This window comes from Haemorhous mexicanus, chromosome 1 (genome assembly GCF_027477595.1).
Source record: "Haemorhous mexicanus isolate bHaeMex1 chromosome 1, bHaeMex1.pri, whole genome shotgun sequence".
NCBI lineage: Eukaryota > Metazoa > Chordata > Aves > Passeriformes > Fringillidae > Haemorhous > Haemorhous mexicanus.
The window spans coordinates 110,410,215-110,421,399 of record NC_082341.1 but is presented as its reverse complement, the minus strand read 5'-3'; the positions used below and the strand labels follow the sequence as shown (position 1 = coordinate 110,421,399).

At 41.4% G+C, this 11,185-nt stretch overlaps 1 protein-coding gene across 1 annotated transcript; it reads left to right on the top strand.

Moving 5' to 3' along the window:
* The first annotated feature begins 1,141 nt into the window (after positions 1-1,141).
* Positions 1,142-10,258, top strand: TYMS (thymidylate synthetase). Its single transcript, XM_059858937.1, has 7 exons — positions 1,142-1,441; positions 1,787-1,860; positions 3,123-3,297; positions 5,424-5,525; positions 6,745-6,920; positions 8,263-8,334; positions 9,198-10,258. The coding sequence occupies exons 1-7, from the start codon at positions 1,270-1,272 to the stop codon at positions 9,333-9,335; spliced, it is 909 nt and encodes a 302-aa protein (XP_059714920.1). The 5' UTR covers positions 1,142-1,269; the 3' UTR covers positions 9,336-10,258.
* The last annotated feature ends 927 nt before the right edge of the window (positions 10,259-11,185 follow it).

Below are 11,185 nucleotides of genomic sequence, written 5' to 3'. Positions count from 1 at the left end.
TGCTCCTTAGTTTCCATCATATATACCTGTATTTCAGGCTCCTAATCATGAGAGATTATCAGTCATAACATAATCATGTCACTTGTCAGAAAGCTGAGCTTTGTGTCAGAGATAAGTGACTCTCACAAAATTCTTGACTTCCAAGAGATATTAATGAAGAAATATTCAGGGAAGAATCAGTTTCTTCTGACTAGCAGAGATGATACCCAGAAAATGTTCAGAGGACACCATGTTGGGGACAGTTGCAGTCAGACACGGGTCAGGATGCAAAATGACAAGGGGACATGGGAGAAGCTGAGATCAACACAATGAGACGCAATAAACCCAAGTGACGAGGACTACCCTCAGTGAGCAGCAAGTGTGCCAATAAAATATGGAGCAGGAAGCTGATGACATGGCATGGCATGAAAGGAACCTGGCTTTGGAAGCTCAGGTCAGGGTGACACTGCTGGATGTGGAAGGTGAGCTGTGTATGGGGCATGGCACTGCAGGGCCACCAACAGCAGGGGAGACAAGGGAGGCTGGCACAGGGGCTTTGGCCGTTTGGGATATCCGGCCGGGGGGATCCAGTGCCAGATGCGTGCAGCCTGCCAGGCCCAGCTGAAGGTTTTAGTCTTGCTCAGCTCCGAAATGGGGCGCATGAAGCTGCAGAGGGAGAAAGATGACAAATGTCAACAGCACTTTCCAGCACGGAATGAGCCTGGAGAGAGCTTGTGGTGCCACTAGGGCAGAACGAAGTCACAGAATCACACAAGCAATCAAGTAGGAAAGGACTTGAGCTCCTCTGAGCTCATTGGGTGCAATCTTTGGCGGAACACCACCATGTCTGCTAGAACATGGCACTAGATGCCACCTCGTCTTTCCTCAAACACCTCCAGGGACGGTGGCTCCACCACCTCCCGGGGCAGCCCATTCTGATTTGTGATCAACCTTTCTGTGAAGAAACTCTTCCTAATATCCAGCCTAACGGTACCGGTATGGTTCGGGGCACTGGCTCGGGCCAGCCCTCCCTCAGGAGGAACACGCTCCGCGCAGGACCAGAGCGGGCGGCTACGGAAGCGGCGGCCGCCAGGACCCCCGGCCACTGGAAGAGGAAAGGGAGGAGGTAGCGGTGGTGCCGCTCCGCCCCGCCCGCCCCTTGGTGCCGTTTGGCGGGAACCCCGGGCTTTGGCGGGAACGTCGGACTTTGGCGGGAACGCCGGGCTTTGGCGGGCTCGGGAGAGGCGCGCAGCCGGAGCCCAGCGCGGCCGCAGGAGCCGCTTGCCCGCCATGCCCGCCGACGGGGAGCTGCTGAGCGGCCCCGCCGCATGCCCGGAGCCCGGCGAGCAGCAGTACCTGCAGCAGGTGCGGCACATCCTGCAGCACGGCCACCGGCGGGAGGATCGCACCGGCACCGGCACCATCTCCGTGTTCGGCATGCAGGCGCGGTACAGCCTCAGAGGTGGGCACCGCCGGGACCCCCGGCCCCTGAGCTTGCTCCCTCCCCGTGCTCCTGCCCCTGCTCCCTGCCCCTGCTCCCAGTCCCTGCTCCCAGTCCCTGCTGCTGCCCCTGCTCCCAGTCTCTGCTCCTGCCCCCGCCCTGAGCTGGGCTGCGTGTGGTGCCCCAGTGCTGTCCCGCTCCCTCCCACCCGAGGGCTCTGACCATGGGACCTACCCCTCCTAATTCCTTATATCATATCCCAAGCTCACAGTGTCTGGTTGCATTGCCCTCTGCGTCGGGTAAAGCTGAATCTGCTCACCCTGGCAGATGTCTGGTTCCCACTGACACTGTGGAACTCTTTTCCAGATCAGTTTCCACTGCTCACAACGAAGAGGGTGTTCTGGAAGGGAGTGCTGGAGGAGCTGCTGTGGTTCATCAAGGTTCGGTATTTGGGTGTCTCTCTGGGTGGTGGGCCCGAGAGTGGCATAAAGAGAACCAACTGGTGAGCTGTGGATTCAGGCATTTGGGTAACTGCAGGTGCTTCTGTTCCTATTACAGAAGAAATGCAACCCCCTAATACTGTGACCACACATGAAAGGCCATTATCTTGAAGACATTCTGCGTTTTAGTGCAGACTATTGCTACCAGTGAAATCAGAACAGTTTCTCTTCTATTTCTTTCTAAGGGAGAGAATTTGGAATAGCGAGGGCTTGGACTAATTTGAATATACTCCACAGCTACAAAGCCTAATGCAGTCTCTCTTCTTTGTTTTTAAATCAGAGATAATATGAGACAGATAGTAGGCAATTTAATGATCTGCTTTTTAATATTGAGGTAGCTTGATTTGAACAGAAACGACCAGTGTGGAACCATGGGTGAGGTAAGACTGATGTAAATGCTAGACTTTTTAATAGCAAAAAAAATGAGATCTAATAGAACTAATAGCTGTACCTAGTATAATAAAATTCAACTGTAGTTGGTTCATTGCCATGTAAGTGTTCCTTTCTATGTTGTGATATTGTGCAAGTATGGGACAATCTACGTAAGCATTTGCTAGATAGCAGGACTCAAATACAAATTGATTTTTTAAAAGCTTTTCGTTTTGGGTTTTGTTTGGTTTTTGTTTGTTTGTTTTGGGTGGTTTTTGTTTTTGTTTTTGTTATAATGTAAAAGACTAGACACTCCCCAAACCAGCATAATTTCTGTGTTGGATTTTTGAGTGTGCTGATTTGCCCATCTTACAGGATTCAGTGAAATTTTTCTGGGTTATTTTCTCATTTTTGTCATTTTAACAAAAGGATTTTTAAGACCTTAAACATATTATAGGTAGCTTGGAAAAGACTGTGCCTAGGCCATACATTTTTTGTTAGTCTATTTTCATCAGTCTGTAAAGTAACATCTTGTTCTCTGCAAATATGAAATGACATTCCACAGCTGACCTTGAGGCTGTTTGTGTATTCACAAAGTGTGAGAATCCTGAATTAAACAAAAGCAGCGTGGCACTTCAAACTCCATCCCAGTGTGTTGCTCACAGGTTTTGTTCTGTCCATGTGCAAGAACCTCGTGCAGTACATTCATTACACTGTTCTGCTCATCCTTTATGAGTGGAGAAATACTGTGGACTAGCAAACTTAATACAACTGTTCTAAATCATGCCCTCTGTGTTGGAATTAGGATGCAGACTTCTCACTGTGTTTTGTAGGGTTCTACAAATGCCAAAGAGCTCTCTGCTAAAGGTGTGAAGATTTGGGATGCTAATGGGTCGCGTGAGTTCCTGGATAAGCAGGGTTTCAGCACCAGAGAGGAGGGTGATTTGGGACCAGTGTATGGTTTCCAGTGGAGGCATTTTGGAGCAGAATACAAAGATATGCACACAGGTAATCACGTCCAAATACAGTCTTGAGTGCTCAGTGAGACAGCTGTGACACGTCACTTCCAGAAGCCTGTGTGGAATGGAATGTTCTTAACCATTCACAGCAAGCTGATAGCCAGAATAAAGAGTGTTTGAGAGAGTTAATTTAACTTTTTTTTCCCCTTATTCAATCTTAATTATCCTGAAAGATGTAGCTTTGTATACTATAGTTAGGTATTTGTAGAAGAGATGAGTCACAAGGCACACACTGTTACTCTATTACCTAGAGCAGATGTGGTTGCGGATAGCTGGAAGGACGTGTGTGCTGCAGTCCAGAAACCTGAGCTAGCTCCATTTGATAACAGAACACATGCTGCCATCTCTGTATACCAGTGCAGGGTCCATGAAATTGTTGTGCTGGAAACAACTGGCATCAGTACACTACATTCACTGGAGGCAGTGAAGAGAAAGATTTTTCCGTTCTGCATCTGGAACAAAGTAGGGTGTTTCCACAGCTGATGATGCTGTGGACAGAACAGCTGTGACAAATTGTGATGTGATGGAGTACCTGTTGGTATTTTCAGTGGAACTGGTTTATTGAACTGACTCTCAAATGTATTGATTCCTCTTTTCCAAGTCTCTGAAGGAGAGGTTATAGAAAATACTTAGAGGACTGCCATTAAGAAAAAGGTGTCAAAAACCCAATTGTCACTATCTGGTGTGATTTTTTTTAATTTGGATTAACAGCATGGTTAGTTTTCTAGGTGAGGTTTGTTGGGTTTTTGTTTTGTTTTCAGTACAGCCTCAAATTGCAGCTCACATGAAGGAATTGCTGATATTAGACTTAGTATTGATATGTTGACCACTAGCAGAATACATTTTTATGGTAACACAAATGATGCAAATTGTGAACTGGCGCATCTGAAAACTTACATTTTCTCATCTTAAAAAGTCTAAGACACAACATAGCATGGAAAAAAGAACCAGATGAATTCCCACAGTTTTCCTTACAAACAGATCTCCTTAAGTTGCATTACCAATAGATAGGTAAGTAGCTTCAGGAAATAACGTAATCATTTGACAAGGCTTCTGGCACGGTACTGCTGGCAGAAGAGTTCCCTGAGATGCTAATTGTGTATTGCTACCTTGTTTGCCAGCTTGAGTCTCCCTGTAACCATAATTTGGATATTACTGCAAAAAGAGTTATTAGAAAAAAGTAGTTACCAGCCGTGCTGATTGACTGGCATGAGTCAGAACAATGATTAACAACTATTGGCTTTTTTATTCTGAAGTCCATTCTAATGGTCAGGTAATTTCAGAAAATGTCTTACACAACTGGTATTGAGCCTAAAATCTAAAATTCAGCCTGTGTCATTGGGTGAAATGTAATATTCTTTGCTACACATGATTAAAGTTCCTTTCTGGAGCTAAATGTTATGTAAATTTAGTTTTCATACATGACCTTGAGAGTGCTAGATGGATGCATTTATTTGTCTGTCAAAAACTCTCTACTTTTGAGTGTCTAAAGAATGCTGGCAGCTGGCACACTGGTCTGGGCATAATTTTTCTTTTTTTATATAAGAAGGAGCACTGTAGCATGCAAATTGAATGTTTATAAAGACATTTTAATCCAGAAATGCAATAAGCAAATCAGTCTAAATACTGTGACTTAACTAGGTTGTACTATCTTGTCCATTCCAGTGCAGCTCTTGTCCTATTTAGGTAACAAGTCATCATGAGTGATAAAATATTTGTCCTGCTAGTTTTTTTATTGCAGCTTCTGTTTCTTGGGGTTTAGTGATTATACAGAATTTTTAGTTGGTCTTAAAATAAATCAAGTGGTTGAAAATGGAATAAATAGGAATGATCCTATTTCAGTGGGTGCTAAAGGTACTTAAAGGACACAAAATAATTGGGGGGACATACAGAAATATCATCATAAGAATTTTACAAGCTCTGGAGCATCTTAAGAAAGACCAAGGACAGCCAATGTTTGGATGGTGCAAAATTATAAATCAGTTTCAAAGTTGCAATAAAATCTTCAGAAGTTGTCATTTGGGTATCACTTTTCAGTGGGACATGGGCTGGGTGATAAAGAATACCATGGCTTGAATCTGTCTGATTTAGATCTTATTTGTTCTATTTCTCCAGATTACTCCAATCAAGGAGTTGATCAGTTGCAAAAAGTGATTGAAACGATCAAAACCAATCCAGATGACAGAAGAATCATTATGTGTGCTTGGAATCCCAAAGGTATTGAACAGCTGGCATAAAGTGAATGGTATTGCAGATTATATTGCTGTGTGCTAAATTATGTTGTGTTCCTGTGTCAGCAGTCAGTTCTGTTCGGTGTCCTTGTTCATTCTTTATAAAACTACCAGGAGTGCAGTAAAAATGGTCAGGAGTTATAATCTTGATTCTCTTTCTACTTTATCCTCATGTTCAGACCTCAAAAATAATGAACCATTTCTTCAAAGTTTTTCTCTCCAGGTTAAAATGAGGGATACACCAGTGTCTTTGACATACAGTCTATTCCAAGACAGTAACTCTTATTTTAAAAAGGTAGAAAACCCAAACCATAAAAACTATATTAAAGCAATGTGTCTGGCTTTTAGCCATGTAAACTCTTTTAGCCATGTAAACTCTTTTAGCCATGTAAACTTAACCCTTAAAACTAGAGAACAAAAATATTATTTGTTTTGTAATCTTCTCCTTGAATGCGGGTTCATATGATGAACCTGTATCATACAAATGATAGGGTCTATTTATATATAGCTATCCATTCACTCTGTAGGGACTTCTAAACATGAGCTACTGCAAGAGAATGTTTAATTTTCACCAGTGATAGACTTGTGCTCAAAAAAAATCACACAGCATTTTCCACTGTTGTCTGAAAGGGTATGCCACATGCTACTGCTGTTATTTTCAAGGGTAAACATTCTCAGAAAAAAACTGGTGAAGGTTTTCTTTGCCAAGGTGTGATTTTACTCTCTGCAATTTATAAGCGTAGAAAAACACTCAAAAAAATCTTCTGATTTTTTTTTAATGATCATTACTTTTATATCTCAAGCATATTGCAATGGGAAGAGAGTAAGATGAAGCAGTTAGAATTTGCTCTAGGATATATGCTTAATTTTACTCTTAATGTCTTCCCTTAGGGAATTCAGCTGGCTCACCAAGGTGAGTAGAAATAAACTGCTGTGCAACATTATGGCATAAGTCTGTGCTGTGGGGTATCTGTTTATGACTTTCTGGTCATACAGCCCAGGAGACAGATTGTCATGACCTGGACTTAATTGTTTGGGCAGCATCTGCTTATAAACAAGAGAAAAAGGAAGAGAATGACAGTGCAGTTGACTCTCTACTGTATCTCATTACATGCTTGTTTAAGTTTTGAATCTTCTACATTCGTAACACACTAAGGCTGTTAATGTTTTCTCCCCCCCCTACCCTTCTGTACCTCAATTCCTAGATATTTCCCTGATGGCTTTACCTCCATGCCATGCCCTTTGCCAGTTCTATGTCTTAAATGGTGAATTGTCTTGCCAACTCTATCAGAGGTCTGGAGACATGGGACTAGGAGTGCCTTTTAATATTGCCAGCTATTCACTGCTCACGTACATGATTGCCCATGTCACAGGGCTGAAGGTAGGCTATTGATAATTTTATTTATTCTTGTCTGAGAAATGAAGGACTAAAAGATAATCTCATCATGTAATGTCCAAGAAAAACTGGAATGAGCATACTGTTTGAAATCTTGCTGAAATGTGTGTAAAGAAGGGCCCTGTGAAATGACGTGAACTGCCTCTGGTTTGTATGGGCAGTTAGAATCAGCAAGGTAAGAATTTTAAAATTCAGGTTAAGCAGAAGATTCTTTCATGCCTTGAATCTGTCAAGACTGACCTGTTCACTAGTCTTAGAAATCTGAACTGAGTGCTTGTCCTCATGGGGTAGTAATAGACAAGTGATTAGATTCTGTAGCATGTGTTTATTGGAAGTGAGCAGTAGTCAGCAGTTGCTATCAAGGTTCTAATTTGGATAATCTGTCATCTAACTTCCAGCTATAATTTCAGCTGTGCATTGCTTTGATTTCTTACTGTAGATGGTTATGTAGAGTGGTAGTATGTGCTCAAGTAGCTCCTGCCCTGACTTCAGAGTTGTATTTTGTAATTTGGCAGAGAAACTTAAATGCACGATAGTCTTGTACAAGGAAAAACCCCTTTTCTTTAGGGCATGTAAATAATTATACTAGAAGGGCCTTCAGTGCCTAATCCTCCTGCCACCAGCAACATAAAGTAGAACTTATTAAAACAGGGCAATGAGGAGGAATCAGACTTCACAGCAACCACAGAAATTAGTCCAAGCTACTAAAAAAAGTGAAGTTTAACATTATGTCCAGCTGTTGCCTCTCAGCCACTTCCTCTCATGGCTTTGGTGGTTTTCAGTGTAACACATCTGAGGGCTGATCAGCATTGGTCAGAGGCCAGGGAAAGAGCTGATGAAACTTCCCCATGTGGAATTCCATTGCTCAGGGGTTGCTGAGTCGCAGAACCTGCAAGCTGTGGGTGCTTGCCTGTGCCTGATACCTCCACTGGTGCTTAGCAGAGGCTGAAGCAGCTGCTCTGAAGCCAGCTTTGGTGAGTTGTACTCACTAGAAGTGGAGTGGAAAAGCTGGATGTCACTGCTGCACCTGTTTCTGTGTCAGTGAGCAGATCAGTATGGCTCCATTCATTTACCAAAGCTACTGTCATAGCAGGATTTGAAAGATAAATTTTTTGGAAAGCTAGTGGAAATTTCATTATATTTTCCATTAATTATGCATTAGTCAGAGAAGCTTGTGCCCTTCACAGCTTTCAAGGACACAGTCCTGTATAGAAGCAGCAATTCCACGCTGGCCAGGTGCTGAGAATCCATACTGTAAGCATTGTAATGCTTTGCTTTCTTGGAACCTGGCTGTTTGAAAACCACATGTATTCTTCATTCTTTTCAGCCTGGAGAGTTCATACACACCTTAGGAGATGCTCACATATATCTGAACCATGTGGAACCTCTAAAAGTCCAAGTAAGTTCTTATTCTGTACTCTGTCCTTTTCCACAGTGTTTATTCAATGCAAAATTACCTTGATATTTTAAATATCCTTTTGCAGATATTAATTTTTGTGGCTTTTTTCCTCATTTCTATCCTAATAACTGTAATATCTTAACATCTGTTCAATTCAGATTGCGAACAGAAATACAATACAAGCATGATTCAAATGTACATCTGTGTACTGCTCTAAAACCAAGTTAGAGAGCCAGAATCTGCACTTTTACCTTTGAAAATAATTCCACCTAGTCCCAATAACACAAAATAAAATGCAATATATCAGAAAAGGATCACTTAAAATTCACAGAGTTAATCAGTAATACTATTTGGCTGAGAAAGGCTACATTTTCTTCAGGAAGTAATTTGTTGCAGTAGGATAAAATCAGTGTTTGATTTGATTAGACTAAGCTTGGACTGAATGTCCTCATTATTAGTATGGTTCAAAACCATCCAGAGAAGTAGTAATTGATTCAGACCCTAATGATGAGAAGTGAGAAGCTGTAGAATATTTGATGCATCTTTGGGTCAGATTTTCCAATTTAATTTCCCCTGGAAGGAATATAACCTGTATCCACCAGAACTGATTTGCCATCTGAAAGTACTTGCAGTGCATTTGGATGATCAGGGAATTCACCTGAAAATTATGCTGCTGCTCCCTGTGAAAATACTAAGGTAGATTCTACCTAACTGTCTTGGGATTTTCTTCAATTTTTTTTTTCTTAGTGTAAGTCTTCTTGGTGGGAAGGGAAAGCCTACATAGTGTAATCTGATTTGAGGTTGAGAACAGAGTCTCTGCTTTCAAGTATTAGCTTTATACAGTAAGCTTGCTTTTATTTCAGCTTCAGAGGGAGCCAAGACCTTTCCCCAAACTCAGAATTCTTCATGAGATTAAAGACATCAGCGACTTCAAGGCAGAAGACTTTCAAATTGAAGATTATAATCCTCATCCACCTATTAAAATGGAGATGGCTGTCTAATGCCATAAACCAGCATTCAGTATTAACGTGGAAATGTACCTAAGCTAGACTCCCTAAAGTGGTGGGGCTTTTGTATACGTCAAAAGGTATTTGCTTTATTGTTAAGTAGTCACAGACCAGATTTGCCTTCAGTGCTGCTACCCTGGAGTTGTAGAGGACAGGTGATTATTCCTGATATGCCACGCAGATGTTAACCCAGTTTTAAGTTGTGAGAGAGCTGCTTTTCTACACGTAGCTTCAGGTGCCAGTGGCCATTTCTGTTACCATTCAGTTACTGTGTGTGAGTAGCACAGGCTTACATGCTTGATTTGGTACTGAAAATAAGAACTTATATGTGTGATAAAGGGTTCCTTCAGGGTGGGAGAAATTGTTAAATATATTCTAAAGAGTGTATGTTTAATAAAGCTTTTTTTAAAAAATCTTCTGGAAGGCATGATGCATATTTAATTCTGGTGTGACTTTTTATAGTTAGTAGTAAAAAAGGGTTGGAAAGCAAAATGTCTTGGAGGGTAACAGCTGGCAAGGAAAAACAAATTTCCCATAGTCTTCACAGATGAACTATCAGGAAAGCAAAAGATTTTAATGGAACCTTGCTGGAACTGCAATCTCTGCATAATGCCTCTGTAGCAGCAATTTTTTTTTATTCCTCAACCCTACATAAATTACTGATTTGATATAAATCAAAGAGAGTTGCAGTTAAACAGAGGTTACCAGATAATATTAGTAATCAGCTGTCTGTCATCGTTTAAAACCAGATCCCACAAACATATGGACTAATTTTGCAGCCTGGAGCAGTAAAACCTAGAGATCATGGTATTTTTAGGAATGGAGTTCATGAATTAAATTATACCAGAATTCAGCTTTCAAGTCTCCTTATTCTTGTACCTTCTGCAGTAACACATTAAACTCCTCTTCAGCAAATTAATTGTGAGTAGATATGTGGTTAATATTCATAGGATCGGCAATACACATTTGAACATGTAGAAAAATGCATAGTAATTTTTTGAATTAAATTTTAAAGTCAATAAACTGGTAAATATTGGAAAAGTGTACAATTTCGGGTAATTCTAAGAATTTAATAATAATCTGTGCACTTTCATTAAGGGGCCTGCATTAGAGGACCATTGAATCTTTCTTAAACCAAACTGATCATAACTTTGAAAACCATACTTTGTATAAAAATTATTTGCATATGCCATTATGCTCATTTTCCTTCTACTGAGTCTAAATTTTTTGTAGCACAAAGTTATTCTCCTTTCCTGACATTTAGGCCAACACAAGAAGATTGCACACAAAAAAAAAATCTGCACACCAAATGTAAAGAGACCACTGCTTATTAGAAAGGTTCTTCATATACACTGTAGTGCATCATTAGTGGAGAGAGATGATCAAACTGAGCTCCTTCAGCTTAGATCCTGTGAGAAACTTGGAATGTCAAACCTCATCCTTTTCTGAGGCTGCATTAAATGGATGCTCAGTAGCCAACCTGCAGTAGAGCACACACTTGGGTCTCCTCTCAAATTACTGAACTCACAGGTAGTAGCAGCCTTCTTGTTACCACACCTGAGAGCTTTGCCACATGCTCCTCCTAATAAACTTCATCTCAGCTCTACTAGTCTGGTATTCCAAAGTCAGACTAGTCTATTCTACTTCAGCTGGTCCAGGTGTTATCTTCTCATTAATGGTATGTCCCAGCTGTAGGTTGTCAGCCACTTCTTACCATGTGCATACTTCTATAAATTAAAGGTTCTTGAGTGTTCCTACAGCCCTCTAAAGGAAACAGATTAAGCTGCACATTCACTTAGCAGTTCTGCCTACACTTAGCAAGTAAAGTTCCTTTTGCTGGAATC